The sequence below is a fragment of the Electrona antarctica genome (assembly GCF_951216825.1).
Source record: "Electrona antarctica genome assembly, chromosome: 4".
In the NCBI taxonomy this organism is placed as follows: domain Eukaryota; kingdom Metazoa; phylum Chordata; class Actinopteri; order Myctophiformes; family Myctophidae; genus Electrona; species Electrona antarctica.
Window position 1 is genome coordinate 35,581,653 of NC_136809.1, and position 22,500 is coordinate 35,604,152.

Consider the following 22,500-nt stretch of genomic DNA (forward strand, 5'->3'; position numbering starts at 1 on the left):
AGTATAGTGCGATGTAGGTTTTTTTGTGTGGTAATACTTACATACAGTACTGCTAGCTACATGATGCTACGCTACAATATTATGAACAATTTATTATTTAAAACAGAATATTTTTCTCTCTTGGATTAGTAAATGTAGTAATCAATTGTTTGTTAAATCAACTTACTAAAGTATGTTCATTTGTTCCATTTTGTATTCAAATAGGGTAGGCAAAGTGAGCTTTGGCTTCAGCCTAACACCTTTTCTGACCATTTTAAGAAGCTCATGCCCGGGCCGGCCTAGCGGTCCAGGCCCCTAGGCTGGTAATCCAGCCTGACAGCGTGTCGCGGGTTCGAGTCCCGATCCCGACGACCTTTGCTGCGTGTCACCCCCCCCCCCCCCCCCCCCCCCCCATCTCTCTCATCATTTCCTGTCACACTACTGTCTACCTATCAATAAAGGCATAAAATAGCCCCCCAAAAATGTCTTAGGGGGGGAAAAAAAGTAAAGTACTGTAGGCTACTGTTTATTTAATGGACCAAAATAAACTAACTAACTAACAAGCAGACAGAATGTGCCGTACCGTGAAGCTGGGTTTACACACACAGGTGTAGAGTTGTGTGGGGTCGGCCTGGCAGAGCCCCTGGTTCTGGCACGGGTTGGAGACACAGGGGCTACACTTAGCCTGGACAGAGGCTTCCACTGGGCCTGGACACACATGGACACACACAATGGACACAAGCTGCTTTACTATGGACACTCCACTGCTTTAATGTACACACGTCATTTCAATCGAAGGCTCAGAGTGCCATCGACGTATCGTTCGTCATTTGTTTTCAGTGGTTTACGATAGAGGGCAGTGCACTCTTCTGCAACCTGTGAATGATCCGAGGACCGCTCAAAGAAGATTACACCCGGACATAACTTTTCTCTGCTTTCAGTTGCTTTTTGGCGAAAGCAAGCAATATTCATCTGTCAATAACTATGGAATGGAGGGTCGCGGTTCACAAGCTTTTTGTCAGTGGAAGCAGAGACACTCCTCTTTCTTTTGTGACACTCGGTGTGTCAATCGTCCTGGAGTGAAATATTCTGTGGCTCTTGAAAGGTTAGTCATAACTGCCAGGTGCAGAAAGCTCTTGTTAATGAACATCTACAGCAGGGCTTCCCAAACTGTGGTGCGTGCACCCCTTGTGGTGCGTGCACCCCTTGTGGTGCACCCCTTGTGGTGTATATGCAGAATATATGCCATATTAAGGTTCATATACTGTATGTGGATGATATATGTGGATATAGGAAATGTATGTCTCTATATAGCTTATGTGACATATATGCAGGCGGGCAATTTCGAATAATATGTCACATATATGTTGCATATATAAAATGTTCATATAACCAATAAATATCTGTTATTTCCATGTGGGGGGTGCGTTAGCTAGATTGGGAGGTAACAGAGGGTGAATGGCCAAAAAGGTTTGGGAAACGCTGCTCTACAGTATAATCAGTTTGTGTGCCGCAGGCGCAGCCTCTGCCTCAGCTGCGGTTGCCGTACAGTCTATTGGTTCCATGGGTAAGTCTCCCATTGGCTTAGAAGCAGCCTAGAGACGAGGCAGCCAATTATGAAAAAGTGTCCACTATACGGTCGTTACTAGAGGTAGTGGTGAATGTAGGCCAGGATGCTTTTCACGCACCTGGCAAAAAAACAAACAAAAAAAAACACGCTCAAAATCGCTGCTAAGCGCTGCAATAGAATATGTTTTAATTCTGGCAGTTAGCGAGTTAAGACAGACAGACAGACAGACAGACAGACAGACAGACAGACAGATGCTTACACAACCCAGTAAATGACACATAATAGAGTATCACAGTATAACTCCTAAGAGACAGAAACAGAAAGTATAAATTGACTGCGGAGCGCCGCATGCGGAGCAGATTAATGTGTCACCTACTGTAGACAGGGATACTGTACGTTTATTTATGCTTCTCTCCATGGGTCATTAATATGTCCGTACACTGGCATATTTTAGATTTTTGTTTTCACATAACATTATAACGTTCTTAATTTGTTCATTATAAGACCCAATTACTAAATGCCAGTCTCCAGGTTTTCTTCGGAATAATGTATGACTCACTGATTAACATTAATGCAGAAATACATTTAAAATGTGAGCATTGGAATCTACATCATAGGCACCCAGTGGTTCTTTATTTTCAAGGACTCTCAGAGTTACAGACCCTGAAGGTCTCTCAAACCACTTTTAGAACCACTGCACTAGTATACATTTAGGACTAGTTTTTTATGCGTTTCTGAAATGCAGAACTTAAAGCTTAAATAAATGTTTAAAAATAGAGAAATGGAAGTGCTGCAGGGATCAGTTAGTGACTCTTAGATGGGTGCTCTTTGCTAATGCAGGTAGAACCATAGACAAAAAAGGTATCTATTTTGGTCGAAACGCGTAGGTCCTGTTTTTTAATTGCCTTGCTCACCAATAAACTATATGAATCTTTTTGAGTGGTTTTCACCAAAGACGGAGTGCCTTGGATTCCTTTTTTCTCTGCAAGTCTGCAATTTACACCTTCAGGAAATTAAGCAGTACAACTTGAAGGAAAGTTACCTTTTTTGTCTAAGGCAGATGTTTGATAAAAAATGTCCATCACAAGCCACTTTGACTTTGCGCTATACTTAAAATGTAAAATGTTTAGGTATTTTTTTAATTTCCAATTTTCTGTACTTTTACTTCTACTCCACTACATCTCAGAGGCAAATATAGTACTTTTACTCCACTACAATTATTTGAAAACTTTAGTTACTGGCTCCCAGTTGCTGCCCGCACAGAGTACAAAACTCTGATGCAAAAACTTCAAAGCAACTAAAGGTATGGCAACCCCATATCTTCAAAGTCCGATCGGACCCTATAAACCACCCGCGTTCAGATCAGCCAACACAGGCAAGCTAGCAGAACATTCACTAAAAAAGCCGGGACAGCGCTCCACACATCCCAGACTCTGCTCCCTTCTGGCTCCAAAACTATGGGATTAACTTCCCATTGCAATCAAAACTGCAGACTCAATCTTCTTCTTCTACCTTACATCTACCCACCTACTTACGTAATATAGACAGCACTATAGTGTATACTCATAGTTTCATTGTACAGATATTTGACGGATGTGAGTTTCTTAGCTTACACGAGTCTTGATTACTAAAATGTATTTCATGTATTACCATGTGTTGTTCATGCTTACTGTAAATCACGCTGGATTAAGCGTGTATGCTAAATGCCTAAATTGTAATTAGCCTATTACTAAACAGAGTAACCAATTCAGCCCCATATACATTTCAGCCATTTCAAAATAGTTGATCTACTATAAGCCCCACTTGCTAAGATTTGTTTTCGTTTGTCCGTCTGTCCCTGTGTATGTCCCTATGTTTAGAGTACCAGTAGGGGCAAAAGTGGCGCTGTTGTGCTAGAAACAGAGTGAGATAGAGAGCGAGAGAGAGAGAGAGAGAGAGAGAGAGAGAGAGAGTGTGTTGTCTGCTAATTCCCCCACACAGTAACTCATTTCTCGACCGTTTCGGACGAGGAGCGGCTCACCGGAAACGGGCCGACACCCTGGAAGTTCCTGTTGGTCTGGAAGTTCTGGGGACCCCCCGGGGACCCCCACACAGAGTTGCACCACTCAGTTCACACGGGTGTGATTATTTTTTTACATTTGAAAACGCGTGAAATGGGACATTCTGCACAAGTACTTTCTACTTTTGGAATTTTAAGTACATTTTGATACCAATACTTTTTTACTACATTTTACATTTTGAATTACGGCCATTTACTTGTACTGTACGTATTTCTACATTGCAGTATTGGTACTGTAATGTAAAGTTAAAGTTAAAGAGGGGTTAGGGGAGGGGCTGATAATGTGATGTCACTATATTACTGTTTTTTTCATTGGCACGTTTGACTGTCAAGGGTTCAGCCTCCAGGAAGAAACCCTAAATACAAAGGGAATACATCATTTCACATAAAAACAACTCCAGTGTGTCTAATGAAGTACTGTCACCTCATAGACACATGAAAAACTGGGAAAAATACAAAAATTGTGGCACTCCATCTTTAAGTAAAAAACATCATAGTGCTTTTGCTGTACTCACCCAGACACTCAAACTTGTCTCCCGGCGTGGTGAGGAGCAGCTTGCCCTCCATGCCATGTGGCCCAGTGCAGCGGGCGATGCCAGGCTCCTTGTACCCACTCTTCACCCAGTCTGACAGCCAGCGCAGCCGACAGTCACAGTACAGAGGGTTGGCACCGATGGCCCTGGGAATGTCAACCAAACAGTTCACTCTGTTACGTCACAGAGATAAATAGGCCTACCAAGTTATTGTTGTTGTTTTGTTCTTTTATTGGGAAGAAGAAATTAATAAATACATACCGATATAAATTGCATGTCATTTCATATGTATAGTTGTAGTAAATTGCATGTACATTAATATATTGTTGTACTTCCATTTTTACTTTTGCCCTCGTACCCAGCACCCACTCACAGATTGCCCATTGCCACTGGAGAAAATAGTACTTAAAAAACTTTAAAACAAAAATTAAAAAAAGAAGAAAAAGAAAAAGAAAAAAGAGGGGGGAAAGGGAAGGAAGGAAGAATGCAGCCATTTGGCTATTTATTGCATTTGCTGAATTGTTTTTAACGTCCACACAGTGGCGCTCTCACTCCTTAGAGCTCTCCCAAGGTGCTGCTAGTTCTCTCTCTCATTCAGAAGATAATATGATGATACACAACTAGAAATAATGGTTTGGCCCCTTGGTCCGTGTACACAGGGGGTGCTCAACTAAAGTGAAAATGTGTCTATGGCTCCTCCACTCCCTACTGTATGTACCCCACACACACACACACACACACACACACACACACACACACACACACACACACACACACACACACACACACACACACACACACACACACACACACACACACACACACACACACATACACACACACACACACACACACACACACACACAATCAATATTGCCCCAGGAACTAGTTGATCTCTCCAGCTAATCCCATATCGCAGGCAGCCACTTGAAAGCTATGGATCTATCTATCCAAACCAGTGGACCTTTCCTTTCCAGACCAGAGAGAGACCGGGAGACTCACTGACAGTTGAACACTATAAGACTAATTCTTATTGAAGCACGTAATGAACAAAGGGGTGTCACGATTCGACTTTAGATTTTAGCTTTGATTACATTTTTCATTTTAGACTTACACTATTTTTATTTTTATTGATGTAGCAATGATTTCACATACATGAACCTTTTCCATCAGGGTATGGTATCTAGGTTACATACATTATATCCACCATTCAGTTGAATACTACGGTGATATCCAACTGTCTACTTACTGAAGGCCTCCAATCAGAGGCCACCCAGTGTCAGATTTGGTGTGTGATACTGATAACAGATTGTACAAGGGAATATGTATTCAAGGTAAACTCTATGAAAAGGGTCCTAGTCCTAATGTATCTATAGAATTAGAACCACTACGGTTGTACCTTAGTTTCTCTAGAGGAATCATGGAGAGAACCTCTTTGACCCACTGTTTGAACCGAGGGAGGCTTCTCTGACTTCCATTGCCGAAGTATCACCCTATACGAGCCAAAAGTGTTGTGAACGCCACAGCGTTTGCCTGAAGACTTGTGAGCCGTTCCTCGATTGGAGATCGAGGAAAAAAACTGCAATCACCGGGCAAGGATCTAGCGTCCGTTCCACCACATATAAGACATTGCCTCGAACATTCTCTCCCAAAACCTGACAAATGAGTTGTATGACCAAAACATACGTATGACGCTGCGTGGCAGGCTTGTGCTGGCATCGCGGACAGCCAGCATCAAAACCAGGGTAAATCTTGGATAGTTTTTCAGACTTTTTAAATCACATTGTAAAAAAAAGGTGAGGAAAGTCCCCTTCTGCCATGACTGCGACTACTACTAAAACTACAAACTATGTTTTTCTTGGCGATGGACCACATGGCTCTGCATTAAGGCTTAATTCTGGCTCATTCCTTCAGTGAGGACTACTCTACCTCCTGTTTCACTCAGCCAGCGGAGGATGGACAGAGAGAAAGAAAGAGGGGCTCATTCCTTCAGTGAGGACTACTCTACCTCCTGTTTCACTCAGCCAGCGGAGGATGGACAGAGAGAAAGACAGAGGGGAGACAGAGACACACCGTGGAGAGAGCGAGCTGAATGAATGGAGGAAGAGAAACGGAAATGAATGAACAATGAACAATGAAAGACACATATATGGGCATAGACATATATAAAGGCTAGATGGCTCAAGGCGGAGTCTCTGACGTAGTTCACCCAGTGGCCATCTTGCTGAGGGGCTACAGTACAGTAGGCTATGTTCTATGGCAGCTCAAACAAAAATAGTCATAATTCCCTCAAATCTTGACGGATTTACAAACGGGTTGGTTTATTACATACGTTGTCAACGTGGCTATGATTCAGGACGCTTATCTGCCTAATGTTGTTTTTTATATGAACGTCGTATAAAAGTATGCGGACGTCTCTGACGTTTATAACAAACCAAACCATTTGAAAATCGGTTGAAAATGTAACAAGTTATGGTTATTTAAAAAGTACATGCCCCATAGACACAACGTCTATGGGGCATGTCGCTCTCCATTGGCCAGAGTGTGGATGAGCCATCTAGCCTTTATTATATATATCTATGTATATGAGTGTGTATCTTTCTCTTCGACAGTGTCTCTTCGATTGTTGCGGGGAAGCACACGCAGATTAGACACACCAACGGACCAACATGCGGAAACAACGGTCGAACATGTGCTGCTCCCGTGCTTAGGGTTAGGTTAGGGTTTGAGGTAGGTTGTCGGTCTAATGGCAGTCGGACAAATAGTATGTCTAAACTAGTTGCGTGCCGATGGGATACTTACTGGCAGCAGCGACTACTGAAGCCAAACTGCTGGAGGAGTGAGGTGCATTTGCACACTGACTTGTAACCAGTTATGCAAATAAGTATCCACTTGGGTACTTGGCTCATGAATCGAGGGGAACACTTTCTAGCGTGCACACGCAACCACATGCGTACCTGTGCATGCTGTGGAAAAAACTGTGGGAACGATGGGGTGTCGCGTGAAACGACCATTGCACCCCTGACTGTAAGTGGTAGAGGTGTGTGTGTGTGTGTGTGTGTGTGTGCGTGCGTGCGTGCGTGCGTGCGTGCGTGCGTGCGTGCGTGCGTGCGTGCGTGCGTGCGTGCGTGCGTGCGTGCGTGCGTCACTCACAGGTGAGACAGAGAAGCCACATCGCTGAAGATGCCCTCATGTAGTTCAGAAATGTCATTGCCATGGAGAGATCTGAAAGAAGAATAAAAGAAAACACTAAGTTCCGGGTCAAAGTCTGGGGGATCAGAATGGCTTTTCACAGGCGCTATCAATGTATTACATTCAGAATCACATTCAATATCTTAAAGGTATATTCAGTGATTTCACTTAATTCAAATGTAACTTTTTTAACCACAAAATTAAAGGCCCCTAGAGGGTGGAGGCCCGTTTCAATTGAAACTGATGAAACATATAGCAAAGGCCTTCTATGAGTTCAACATAATAAAGGTCTGCACAACAGCATTACTCCTAAAAGTGTTTTTACTTTCAAATACAACAAAGTGGTACAGTGGTACAACGTTTCGGGGTGGCCTTCCTCAGGTGAAAGTGGCCAAGTGTGCCCTTATCAACGTTTGCCTGTTATCTCTTCTATGGTACCAACATCAATACAGCATGACATTGTGGACACAATCCAACGATAACAAAATATTCTTTAGCTTTGGGTCTGCAAGGTTAAATCTCATCAAATGGTGGTCCGTGGCTCAAATGCCAAATAAATGATGGACCACCTTGATATGAAAAACCACAGATTTGTGTCCAACACCAGCGACGAAATGAATGTGCACAACCCACTTCTGAACTAATTATCAGCATGCATAATTATCAGTATAATTATCACTATTAGTATAATAGGCAATAAGGTATAATAGGTACCGTACACTGCCTATTATATTGTATATAATCAGAGTCAAACTGAAGTCTAAGAACAGAGTTGATAATATGACTTGACAATAGTGTCGGGCAGAAACCCTGTACTGGTACATGTATATCGCTATTTCGTGTCGTTTCGTTTTTTTAAGCTTTTAAAAGTAGTGAAGAGAGCCGATCTACAACTCCTATTATTGTACGAGCGTGTATATAGATCAGCTATTTTCGCTATTTTGAGCTTGTGGATCTGCTACTTTTGATGCTTTTGTGTGACGCTGTAGTGTGACCAAGTAGGGTACACACTACAGCAAGTAGGGAAAAAACACCCAAAGTTTGAATACAGAGACAAGAGCTTTCTGCCCGACAACAGTGATTTACTATGAAAACCTGCATCTCCCGTCAGTCAGTCACGCCTCGGCGGTAGATCAGGGGTAGAGTGGCCGGATGTTCGAACCCGAGGCTCCCCCAGAGTTAGTGTCCTTGAGCAAGACACTGAACCCCTAATTGCTCCTGATGTGCTGGTTGGTGCCTTGCATAGTTTCCGTCACCATCGGTGAATGAATGTGTGTATGAATGGGTGAATGTAATGCACAATCTATGTAAAGCACCTTGGATAAAGGCGCTATATAAATGCACCATTTACCATTTACGCCTCCATATAAGGTCACGCCTCGTGACACGTCACGCCACCATATATGGCCATCTCCATATTTGAAGATCATGACACTGACCTCATCAACCCTGGATAACCATACATGGAGAAGACTGAATCATCATCTAGATCTGCATATATGGATCCGACCAGCAACTCTACATCTGACCTCAAACCCTTAGATCTCCATATGGAGCTGACCTGGAGCTGATCCTCCCCACCCGTCCGTCCTGTGCTGACATTCCATATGTTGATCTGACCTCTGACCTCAATCCTGTACACTCAAGACACACTCCATATATGGCCAGTACAGAATTAATTCCATATGTTGATCTGACCCCCCATGCCAAAGCGCCAGCGCTTGCCCAGCAGTCTGCCGTCTGCCGACACCAAGCCCCCAGTGAAGCTCTCCAACGTTGAGGCGCTAGTGGTAAGAGTGGGGACTGCAGGCTGACCTGTGGAGTTATGACGAGGAAACCCCGTGCATCTGGGCTTTAACATTGAGCGCTCGTTTGCACTTAAGTAGACGGTTCTTCCGGGTGCTTCAAAATGCCACTGAGCAACTTCCACTGAAAGTAATCGCTCCGGTTCAGTCTCTATCCTTTTAATACTCTATGGCCGACACCCAGGCGGATGCGTGCACGCGACCTCGCTCAGGGCGTCTTACTGGTATATACTGGAGCTGATCCAGTGTTTTTTTATGGAGTATCGTCACCTTGTTGACGACAAAGAGCAACAAGCGCCGCTCACATAATTAAACAAAAGCAGTTGATTACTCCTGTGTGTGTGTGTGTGTGTGTGTGTGTGTGTGTGTGTGTGTGTGTGTGTGTGTGTGTGTGTGTGTGTGGATACTAGTGCCTGTAGACGTGCATTTAGTTAGCGTGTGGGTGCTTACAGTAGTCGTAGAGAACGCAGGCCTCCCAGCGCCAGTGGAGGGATGCAGCGCAGAGAGTTGTAACTGAGGATGCTAGTGCAGGGGAGAACAGAAGAGTTACGGTAGTCACGCACACACACACACACACACACACACACACACACACACACACACACACACACACACACACACACACACACACACACACACACACACACACACACACACACACACACACACACACACACACACACACACACACACACACACACACACCACCTACACACGCTACAGCTGGCTCACTTCATTATACCGCATACCTGCTTAAACACACTTTAATTAATTCATATATACAGCGTGCAGTCATATTTATTTATAGCTATTATTTTCAATCATGCAGATATGCATTTGTATTATTATTTATCTTGGTTTGGCTCTTGACTCTTACTCTTAGTGATTGTCAAAACATATGCTCTGTTGAATTAACACCAATTATGTGTTTTTTCTAAAGTATTAAAAGCAGATCCACCTGCTCGTAGTCTCGTAGATCTGCTATTTTCACTAGTTTAGATCATGGTCAAAGTCTCATTTGGGAACCGGTGATCTCTGCCAGTGGTTCCCAAACCTTTTCAGGTCAAGGACGCCCAAATTGACACTACGTAATTAGCCTGCGGACCCCCATTTGAAAAAGATATGCCATAAGAGAACATTTTGACGGCTCTAGCAGTGATTCTCAACCCGTTTAATTTCAAGGACCCCCAGTTTGACATGCATATAGTCTACAGACCCCATTTAATGGCATTTCTATCTCTGGAACCCCAATTTATATTTTAAATCAATGTTAAATTAACTCTGAGTGTGTACAAAATACTCTGTATACTCTCAGAGTTAGACCCATAAGGATCCATTTGGTTCCAAACTATCATTTAGCTGGGAACCCCCTGGAACTCCCTCAAGGACCCTTGGGGGTCCCCGGACCCCACTTTGGGAACCAGTGATATATGCAGTCTGAGCCAGGGGTAGGGCTTCATCAGCTTTATGCTTCTTCCCCCTGTCCCCTTTGTGGGCATCGTGGGCTCTGATGACCACCTGTTCCATGGACATGTTTGAACTGTGGCACCAAATTAGGGCTGTCACGATTACAAGATTTAAGTTGACGATTCATTGTCAGACAAATAATTGCGATTTAATTGTGTTTTTGTCATTGTAAATTGGAGCATATAAATTAAAAAAACCATTTCTGTTTGGCATTTAGGCTTCATAATTAAATATTACACAGGGAAGATAATGATAAATGACATGAATACACAAAGAAATTAGTCTGAATTGTATACTTAAAATCTTAAAAATAGGCGGAAATATTTCTGCTTTTTATATTTGAAAATTGTATTTTCCATCATGGAAACTATTTTGACGATTATGCCGCAGACGCGTGCGCACGTGCATGCGTGTGCGTGCGTACTCACAGTGTGGTGAGCTGGCTCATGTTGTAGAAGGAGTCGTCAGACAAGGAACTGATTTTGTTGTTACTGAGGTCTCTGGGGATGCAAAGGGTTAACACTAATCAGCAGCACACACACAGAAACACGCAGAGGAAAAGTGCAGAGAAAATTGCAAAGAAAAGTGCAAAGACATGAAGTGGAAACTGCAGAGCTACATTTCCTAACCATCTGTCCAGTACACCAAGACATCAGAGACACATACTTCCCACAGATTGCAATCACCCACGGAGATTTCAAAAACATGACAAATGACAAAAAAAACTCCCATATCTGCTGGGCGGAGTACAACAATGTGCAAACACAGCAGCGAGATTCGTGAGCTGCTGTGATAGGACAACGTTATCAAGTGGAACACAACCACCCTAAAGAATAATCATTGTGTGTATTCCTGCAATAGCTGCATTGAGTGATCTCGGTACATTGAAATTGATTTATTGGAGATTCTGACGTTCAATTGTACTGTACTGTACATACATTTTGTTTTGATTGTATTGTTCGAGTTTTTGCTTTGGCAATGTAAACGTATGTTTTCTCATGCCAATAAAGCCCTTTGAATTTAAATTAATTGAATTGTGTGTTGGTGTAATGCAGGGCTCTTCAACGCTTTTCAGGCCAAGGACCCCTAGCTGAGAGATATGAAGCAGGGACCCCACACTATGTTGTATAAAATCGTGTTGCAGATTCAACTTCTTCATAGATTTCATAGCTTTACAGACTTGTTTGACACACATGATCTTTTCTATTAATATATTATAGGATTCGTGCGAATGTGTAATTTCAGGACCTTTTAAACACTCAGCTTGTAGATCTGCTATTTTTGGCTAATGTTCCCCACCACAGATTCACACAAATATTTGGTGGACCCCCCTAGGGGTCTCAGACCCCCTGTTGAAGACCCCTGGTCTAATGCAGCACAAGTCATTAGAAGCATCATTGGACCTTCAGACTAGCCTTGAGCCAATTAGAAGGTCTAGATCACCCCCTGGTGGCCAAAATGTGGGTGCACACACTAAAGATATACTGTTGACAAAGATTACATTAGACACCATCATCAAACACACTTACACTTTACAGTACAGTACAGTACAGTACAGTACAGTACAGTACAGTACAGTACAGTACAGTACAGTACAGTACAGTACAGTACAGTACAGTACAGTACAGTACAGTACAGTACAGGTTGTACTTTCAGTAACAGTGGTTCTCAAATATGTTCATGTCTAGGACCCCCTACTTGATATGTATTTGGCCGCAGATCTCCCAATTTGAAAAGATTTTGTGCCGAGGATATAAGAGAAGACTTGTGATTTCATTTGTGAAGATTTGAGCTTGCGATGTGATGCATTGTGAGCTTGTAGAGCAGCTATATTTGAACGGCCAAAGTATAACATCGGTTTGAAGTGGTGAAAACCGGTCCTGGCCAGCAGACCCCACTTTGTTTGGGAACCACTGATTTATAACATTTGATGAGTCCACTGGGACCCGTAGTAGAAAACACAACAATTGTGATTAGCCGTGAGATAGAACTACATTGTAAGAATATACAAAGCCAATGTCTTACACCAACTGCAGGTATTTAAAGGTGGCCAGTTCTTTAGGGACACTGCTGAACTGGTTCCCATCCAGATAACTAGAGGAGCACACAGAGAGAGAGAGAGAGAGAGAGAGAGAGAGAGAGGGGGGGGGGGGGGGGGGGGGGGGGGCAGGGGGGTGGGGGCAGAGAGGGCAGGGTTAGGGTTCAACTGGACAGCAGACTAATCCAATACAAGTAACAAAAATGCACATAGTCCATGAGCCAGGGCCTCATTTCGGGTCATCGGTATCATGTGGGGACTCTCTAGGTCGTCCTAAGGCCAGATGCTTCCATACATCTGGAATGTATGGAAGCACATTCACTCTAGACCTGTATACCACGACAAATCATTATTCCCCTCAGGTGACACCCACCAACCCACCTAGCTCACGGATTAACAGTAATGAATGAACAGATAAGATTCACTTCATGTTCTAAATATGTGCCTGCAGTACAACACGCACGCGCACACACACACACACACACACACACACACACACACACACACACACACACACACACACACACACACACACACACACACACACACACACACACACACACACACACACACACACACACACACACACACACACACGGCTCACAGTTCGGTGACGTTGCGAGGCAGTCCCTTGGGTAAGGTCTGCAGGTGCTTGTTACTGCAACGCACCACTGTGTCCATACATGTGCACTGGCTGGGACACTGAGGCCCTGGACCACACACACTGTCCTCCATCACTACACCTGCAGAGGAGAGAGGAGAGGAGACTAGGAGAGTGTTTTGTGCGTGTTTATCACCAGAAATAAATCCAGGGGTAAAAACAAAGGGTTGTCATGTAGATCCATTGGGAAGAAGCCATACAAGTCCTTCAAATTGTCTCCTCCCTTTTTTTGCTAGCGCAGTATTTACACGATAAAGGATAACTTTGGTTTGTTTCAACCAAGGCTCATGTTTTAGGTTGTTTTGTTTTGTGGCCAAATGTAATTTCAAAGTCAAAGTCAAAGTCATTCGATTTGTCACACACGTTACCGCAGTGAAATTTGTTCTCCGTATTTGGGTCTAGTAGGACTATAGTAAATAAACATAAAGAAATCGCTGTACAATTTTGTAAAAAAAATACATATGTAGCCACTTGTTTGAATGCCCCCGCCCCCCTGTCAAAAATAGCCAAAATCGCTTAAACGAAAGCAGCAAATGAAAAAAAATGTAACCCTCATCTTTTAGTTTCTCTAATAACAACCTAAAACATGAACCTAAAACAATGTTGTCCAATGTTGTCCTTCACATTGAAGGGACATACTGTACAGTATGTACAGTAACATTGTCATCTCCTACCCTCTTCACATTGAAGGGACATACTGTACTGTATGTACAGTATGTACAGTAACATTGTCATCCCTACCCTCTTCACATTGGAAGTCCGGGGTTGCCACGTCCTGCATGGGGATCTCTCTGAGGAAGGCGGGGCCTTGACAGCGAGGGTTCCCCGTCACGATTCGCCGGCTACGGAGCCACGCCCCAAACCACGACAGACGACAGTCACAGTTGAATGGATTGGCCAGGAGGTTCCTGGAGGGAGGGACAAGAAGTATTTTAGACTCTAAAATGTAGAGTCCTGAACGTCTCACTCATTTTTTGCGTGTGTGTGTGTGTGTGTGTGTGTGTGTGTGTGTGTGTGTGTGTGTGTGTGTGTGTGTGTGTGTGTGTGTGTGTGTGCGCATGCGTGCGTGTGTGTGTGCGTGCGTGTGTCTCTCACAGTGTGGACAGGTTGGGCAGAGTGTCGAAGGCTCCAGGCAGTATGGTGCTCAGCTGGTTGTCATACAGGGAGAGCAGCCTGACGTTGGTCAGCCCTGTGAAGCTGGCGTTATGGATACAGCTGATCTTGTTGTTACGCAGCATCCTATAGCATGCACGCACGCACACGCACGCACACGCACACGCACACACACACACACACACATGCACACACAAAAATTAACTCAGACAATATTGTGACACTTAAATATAGGCCTACTGTTGCTGCTGCTGATGATGATGATGATTACGGTATCTTGTTCTATTATACAATAAAGGTGAATCCCATTAAATAAGATACATCAGGGATCAGGGTAGCAGGAACGGCAGCAAAAAAGTGACAATTTACAACACGTACCATTTACATTAAGAAATAGAACATAATACATTATGATATAATATATTATTGCGACCTTACTGTAGGTCGCAGTTTACTATGAAAACCTGCATTTCCCGCCAGTCGTGTCACGTGTCGTGTCACGCCTCCATGTATGGTCACACCTCGTGATATCACGGCACGCGATACCCAAAAGAGAAATTAGACGCTTGCCTGGGACCAAACTAGTGAAAAAAGCAGATCTACAAGTTCACAACGCGTCACTTCACGCCACGTTATAAGCTTGTAGATCGGCTATTTTCACTACTTCTTAAAGATTTATTTTCTAATTTATGAAATATCTTAGATTTTTCTTTATTTTCTTCATGAAATGACTGCTGACAAAATCTTAGAATTTCGTTTTCAATTCATGTTTTTTTGTAAATGTTTTGAAATAATAATAATTAAAAACTAAATGTAGGAAACCAAAAATAAATGGAATCGATAAAAATGTATCTGCGACCCACACATGGGTCCCGGCCCAGTGCTCTATGGACCCCCTGAGTAAATGTATCTGCGACCCACACATGGGTCCCGGCCCAGTGCTCTATGGACCCCCTGAGTGTCTGTAATAAAGCTTTGAATTGAACTGAATGGGTCTAACAACTCACAGCATGCGCAGTCCCTCCATGCCTTTGAACATGCTTCCTCTGACGGACTCCAGGTGGTTGGCAGTGAGGTGCAGCTCCACCACGGAGCGCGCTCCCTCAAACACCCCGTCCTCCATCTCTGAGATCTTGTTGTTGCTCAGGTTACTGCAAAAGGTCGAAAGAGAGGGTCAAAGAAGGGACATCATTGTCATTGTCGTCACGCTAAGGTGCTTACAATGAACCCCCTCTGTCTACATCTCTACAGTCAACTGGAGAGTCAAGGTCAAATGCATTGCAACTGAATGTTTCTGAAGAGTTCGGATATTTTATCGCACGCACGGATGCACGCACGCACGCACGCACACACGCACACACACACACGCATTTAAAATAATAAGAAATGCTGTTGGTGTATACTGCACAACATAACAAGACTATATGCTATATGCACATGTACATATATGATGATGCTCTTTTATTCTTTGTTTCCTATTTTGTTTGTTTCTTTTTTTTACTGTTGTTGTTATTATCTATTATCTAAGTACAGTACAGTACAGTACAGTACAGTACAGTACAGTACAGTACAGTACAGTACAGTACAGTACAGTACAGTACAGTACAGTACAGTACAGTACAGTAACTCTATTCATCTCTATGGAGATATATGAGAAATAAAACACCTACAGTAACTCTATTCATCTCTATGGAGCTACAGTATAGCTGATCACAACTTATTGATTGCGACTCCGTGAACTATTTCCATAAATTAGTTCCCCCCCCCCCATAATACCCCCCGGGGGGAATGGAACAAAGACGATGCATTGGAAGAATAGATGTCTATACTAGAGATTTACTCTCTCTCTCTCTCTCTCTCTCTCTCTCTCTAAGTGACCTACATTTTCTTGAGGTTGGAGAGGCCCTTGAAGGCGCCAGTGGCCTCCAGCACGGAGAGGTCGTTGTTGTTGAGGCGGCTGGAGAGAGGATGAGAGAGAGAGAGAGAGGGAGAGAGGGAGAGATGGACGATCAATATTAGAATGGAACAGAACAACGCATCATCATTAGCAAGGGAACACACCATTTTAGCGTGTGGATCCATGCAGTGTGAGAGCGTTCATAATATATAATACCGTCAACAAGCATTTACCATGATCCTGTGTGTGTGTGTGTGTGTGTGTGTGTGTGTGTGTGTGTGTGTGTACTGTGTAGTGTACGTGCGCTCACAGCTCTTCGGTGGAGGAGGGCAGGTGTTCGGGGAACTTGGTGAGGCGGAGGTTGGAGCAGTCGACCACGTTGGCCTCACAGCGACATTTAGCGGGACACGTCGGCTTACTGTTACACTCATAGCTGAGACGCCTGTCCTCTGTGCCTGCACACACACACACGTACGCACGCGCACACACACACACACACACACACACACACACACACACACACACACACACACACACACACCACACACACCACACACACACACACACACACACACACACACACACACACACACACACACACACACACACACGTTGTCTCAACCCGCCAGGGAAAAACCCACCGTGTTTCCATTTCGGTTTTGATGTGGTTCTGTTCATGCTCCAGTGGCTGGATTTGCTCTGAGGCGACATGTTTTGAAAAAGCATTGTCGCCGCCCTGCTCCCATGAGTTATGAAGGAGCCGCCATGACATATTGTTCCTGTCGGGGCAGAAACCTCTTATCTCCTATCTAATTAATCCTCTTATCTCCTATCTAATTAATACAACTTTTGGTGGGGTTTTTTCATACAACGTCACACAAAAGCATCAAAAGCAGCAGATCTACTTGTAAAAAGCTTGTAGATCATTGCTATACTTTTGCTTTTTAATGCCAGTCCACACCAATGCAACTCCTTGCAACAAAACAGTTTTAATGCCAGACCGCACCAATGCAACTCCTTGCAACAAAACAGTTTTAATGCCAGACCGCACCAATGCAACTCCTTGCAACAAAACAGTTTTAATGCCAGACCGCACCAATGCAACTCCTTGCAACAAAACAGTTTTAATGCCAGACCGCACCAATGCAACTCCTTGCAACAAAACAGTTTTAAGGCCAGACCGCACCAATGCAACTCCTTGCAACAAAACAGTTTTAATGCCAGACCGCACCAATGCAACTCCTTGCAACAAAACAGTTTTAAGGCCAGACCGCACCAATGCAACTCCTTGCAACAAAACAGTTTTAATGCCAGACCGCACCAATGCAACTCCTTGCAACAAAACAGTTTTAAGGCCAGACCGCACCAATGCAACTCCTTGCAACAAAACAGTTTTAATGCCAGACCGCACCAATGCAACTCCTTGCAAATATACAGTTTTAAGGCCAGTCCACACCAATGCAACTCTTTGCAACTGTCATTGGGGATAATAGTTGCAAGTAGTTGCATGTTGCAAGATAGTTGCATTAGTGTGGACTGGCCTTTAATTTGGATCCTGAAAAGTAAAAGCTTTGGTGACATATGAGGTTCCAACCTGACAGAGACCATATATACTGAAAAACGTGTACATGCTGACAGCCATATACAGATACAGTACACACACTCTCTCTCTCTCTCACACGCACGCACGCACGCACGCACGCACGCACGCACGCACGCACGCACGCACGCACGCACGCACGCACGCACGCAAAAAGTCATTAGCTGCTTGAATTACCTGGGATGTGGTACTGTTCCTTGGCTGAAAACAAAACAAATACCATGTCAAATGTAAGACATATACAGAGATTGACATGTTCAAACACACAGACTCACGCACTCACAACTCGCATGCTAGACGCACGCACACACACACACGCACAGGCACAGGCGCACGCACACACACACACACACACACACACACACACACACACACACTCACGCACTCACACTCGCATGCTAGACGCACGCACACACACACACACACACACACACACACACACACACACACACACACACACACACACACACACACACACACACACACACACACACACACACACACACACACACACACACACACACACACACAGTTCTATGAATGGTAACCCTAACCATTAACATACATTACTATATATATATATACCCAGGAAAGCAGAAATGAAACCATGCATGAAAGCGTCCATCTGTATGTGGAGGTGCGTTATGTAAGTGATATGTCACTCTGTGCTCTCACAGTCTGGCAGCGCTAGAAAGCAACAGCGTCTGGTTTATATGGCGGTGGAGGCGCCTGCCCTGCCGCCGTGTCCCTGGTGGCAAGAGGCTGGCCTCATACTATATATATACTGTATATACATATATATATATATATACTGTATATATATATATAGTCAAACCCTGAGAGCTCAGTTCACTCAAGAGTTAAATTAACCACTTAGGACACCAAAAACACACGTGAGCTTGTTGATAAGCAGCTTTTGGCAAATGTCTGTTGTCGTCCCTCACAGTTAGTACAGTGTACTGTATGCTGGCATGGTGGACCCAATGAGAATGAGACGGAATTCCTCTTCTGTCTTTATGAGGTTTTGGCTATCTATCTATCATCACACACACACACACACACACACACACACACACACACACACACACACACACACACACACACACACACACACACACACACACACACACACACACACACACACACACACACACACACACACACACACACACACACACACATTTGCACGGGCGCGCACTCTCCCTCCTCCCTTCTCTCTTCTTCTATCTTGCCCGCACGCACGCACGCACGCACGCACGCACGCACGCACGCACGCACGCACGCACGCACGCACGCACAGCAAATTCAAATGTAGTGTTTTACTATGTAGTGTAGTTAATACTATTTATGTTTTCACATTACCGGAGCAACGGAACTTCTTGCTCTTGATCTGGCCGATGCGTTTGTTGTGCAGGCGTCGGGGGCTGGCGCAGCGCGCCCCGCTGGTCTCGATGGGGTTGGAGCGCAGGTACTCTGCTAACCACTTCAGGTTACAGTCACACACAAACGGGTTCTGGGCCAGGTGGCTGACGGAGCACAACAACACCACCACGTCATTACACCCAATGGGACTGTGTATGTGTGTGTGTGTGTGTGTGTGTGTGTGTGCTGTGTGTGTGTGTGTGTGTGTGTGTGTGTGTGTGTGTGTGTGTGTGTGTGTGTGTGAGAGAGAGAGAGAGAGAGAGAGAGAGAGATAGTGAGAGGCATAAAGAGAGACTGGGAGATAGGTGAGAGAGTGAGAGATAAAGAGAGGGGGAAGAGAAAGAGCAGACTTTTGAGTGAGAGAGAGAGAGAGAGAGAGAGAGAGAGAGAGAGAGAGAGAGAGAGAGAGAGAGAGAGAGAGAGAGAGAGAGTGGTAGAGAGAGAGAGAGAGAGAGAGAGAGAGAGAGAGAGTGGTAGAGAGAGCATCAGCCTCACAGTGTCTGGATGCTGTGCAGGGAGCTGAAGGTTCCTTTCATCAGGCTCTGGATCTTGTTGTCGTACAGAGAGAGCAGAGCCAGGTTCTCCAGGTCCTTGAACACTGTGGCTCTGATGCAGTGGATCTTATTGGCATTCAGCAGCCTGCAGCGGGGGATAAAACACATCTCCATCGTCTGAATTTAGAGTAGCCAATTATTTTCAACCCGTTTTATCCCCCAATTTAGTCCTCATGCCAATTAATGCCTCCCAAACACATGTACATTTCTGTGTGTCGACACAGATGTTGTACCGTACTACTGGCTCACCTTCCAGTGAGGAGCCCCCACCGGGAGGAAGTATGCAGCTGACAGATTCCACCTCCAGCCCGTATAGTACATAACTACATACAGTGACAAATATCCAGTGGTGGAAAGTAACCAAGTACAGTTTTGAGGCATTTGTACTTTACTTGAGTACTTCCAATATCCAATACTTTTGAGTACTTTTTTCCACCACTGCAAATTTCACCCTCCCTGCCCGGCTTCCCCCCCCCCCCCCCCCCCCCCGAACACAACTGGTGTTTGTTTATAGACAGCCGACAGAGCCATGCACCGCGGTGGATTTGAACCGCTAGAGTGGTGAGGGGCAGGTACAGTACTTTACCCCAGCACCACCCTAGACTGGGCGGTGGTGAGGGGCAGGTACAGTACTTTACCCCAGCACCACCCTAGACTGGGCGGTGGTGAGGGGCAGGTACTTTACACTGCATGCACCACCCTAGACTGGGTGGTGGTGAGGGGCAGGTACAGTACTTTACACTGCATGCACCACCCTAGACTGGGCGGTGGTGAGGGGCAGGTACTTTACACTGCATGCACCACCCTAGACTGGGTGGTGGTGAGGGGCAGGTACAGTACTTTACACTGCATGCACCACCCTAGACTGGGCGGTGGTGAGGGGCAGGTACTTTACACTGCATGCACCACCCTAGACTGGGTGGTGGTGAGGGGCAGGTACAGTACTTTACACTGCATGCACCACCCTAGACTGGGCGGTGGTGAGGGGCAGGTACTTTACACTGCATGCACCACCCTAGACTGGGTGGTGGTGAGGGGCAGGTACAGTACTTTACACTGCATGCACCACCCTAGACTGGGCGGTGGTGAGGGGCAGGTACTTTACACTGCATGCACCACCCTAGACTGGGTGGTGGTGAGGGGCAGGTACAGTACTTTACACTGCATGCACCACCCTAGACTGGGTGGTGGTGAGGGGCATGTACAGTACTTTACCCCAGCACCACCCTAGACTGGGTGGTGGTGAGGGGCATGTACAGTACTTTACCGCTGCACCACCCTAGACTGGGTGGTGGTGAGGGGCAGGTACAGTACTTTACCCCAGCACCACCCTAGACTGGGTGGTGGTGAGGGGCAGGTACAGTACTTTACCCCAGCACCACCCTAGACTGGGTGGTGGTGAGGGGCAGGTACAGTACTTTACCCCAGCACCACCCTAGACTGGGTGGTGGTGAGGGGCAGGTACAGTACTTTACCCCAGCACCACCCTAGACTGGGTGGTGGTGAGGGGCAGGTACAGTACTTTACCCCAGCACCACCCTAGACTGGGCGGTGGTGAGGGGCAGGTACAGTACTTTACCCCAGCACCACCCTAGACTGGGTGGTGGTGAGGGGCAGGTACAGTACTTTACCCTGCACCACCCTAGACTGGGTGGTGGTGAGGGGCAGGTACAGTACTTTACCCCAGCACCACCCTAGACTGGGCGGTGGTGAGGGGCAGGTACAGTACTTTACCCCAGCACCACCCTAGACTGGGTGGTGGTGAGGGGCAGGTACAGTACTTTACCCTGCACCACCCTAGACTGGGTGGTGGTGAGGGGCAGGTACTTTACCCTGCACCACCCTAGACTGGGTGGTGGTGAGGGGCAGGTACTTTACCCCAGCACCACCCTAGACTGGGTGGTGGTGAGGGGCAGGTACAGTACTTTACCCTGCACCACCCTAGACTGGGTGGTGGTGAGGGGCAGGTACTTTACCCTGCACCACCCTAGACTGGGTGGTGGTGAGGGGCAGGTACTTTACCCTGCACCACCCTAGACTGGGTGGTGGTGAGGGGCAGGTACTTTAGTGCTGCGCCACCCGAGCACCCTGCAGGGGAACAATGATAATACGGTACAGTGGATCTTATTGGCATTCAGCAGCCTGCAGGGAAACAATCACCCAACATAATACATGGCCAGGAATTACTGTAACCATAGAGAGAATGCAATAGAGTTGTTCCGATAGCGATACCAGTATTGGAAATCAATGCCTCCTATACAGTCTACAAAAATGCTGGATCTGGTATCAGTGATTATTACGGTGTCTTTGCACAGATCTAATATCACATAATTTATCACAATGATACTGTTTATGTAACACAGGAAAACAGCATCTTGTGTGTTGCTAGCAAAGGCTACAATGGTCAAAGATTTTCCAGTGCTAACGGCACTGGAAAATCCCAGCCGCGAAATAGCGATGTGTATGGTGTGAAGGGGTTTAGTTTCGAGGGATGGCATAAGTGTTGCCATTTCAATTCCAGCAATTGTATAAAGCATGTGAGTGTTCTGTTTTGTTACTGTACTGTACTGTACTGTAACATGGTTGCAGTTTTAACAAAGTATTTGTTCT

At 45.3% G+C, this 22,500-nt stretch overlaps 1 protein-coding gene across 1 annotated transcript in view; it reads right to left on the reverse strand.

Moving 5' to 3' along the window:
• Positions 1-22,500, reverse strand: part of LOC306921289 (slit homolog 1 protein-like) — a gene marked incomplete at its 5' end in the record, with an annotated part of 96,443 nt that overhangs the window by 18,152 nt on the left and 55,791 nt on the right. The window contains 15 exons of the mRNA XM_079498398.1: positions 563-687; positions 4,124-4,287; positions 7,295-7,366; positions 9,589-9,660; positions 11,034-11,105; positions 12,631-12,699; positions 13,248-13,386; positions 14,046-14,212; positions 14,400-14,543; positions 15,425-15,568; positions 16,300-16,374; positions 16,625-16,769; positions 18,092-18,115; positions 19,277-19,440; positions 19,832-19,975. Of these exons, the coding sequence (XP_079354524.1) occupies positions 563-687; positions 4,124-4,287; positions 7,295-7,366; positions 9,589-9,660; positions 11,034-11,105; positions 12,631-12,699; positions 13,248-13,386; positions 14,046-14,212; positions 14,400-14,543; positions 15,425-15,568; positions 16,300-16,374; positions 16,625-16,769; positions 18,092-18,115; positions 19,277-19,440; positions 19,832-19,975 (1,720 nt within the window). The remainder of the gene's footprint in view (positions 1-562; positions 688-4,123; positions 4,288-7,294; positions 7,367-9,588; positions 9,661-11,033; positions 11,106-12,630; positions 12,700-13,247; positions 13,387-14,045; positions 14,213-14,399; positions 14,544-15,424; positions 15,569-16,299; positions 16,375-16,624; positions 16,770-18,091; positions 18,116-19,276; positions 19,441-19,831; positions 19,976-22,500) is intronic.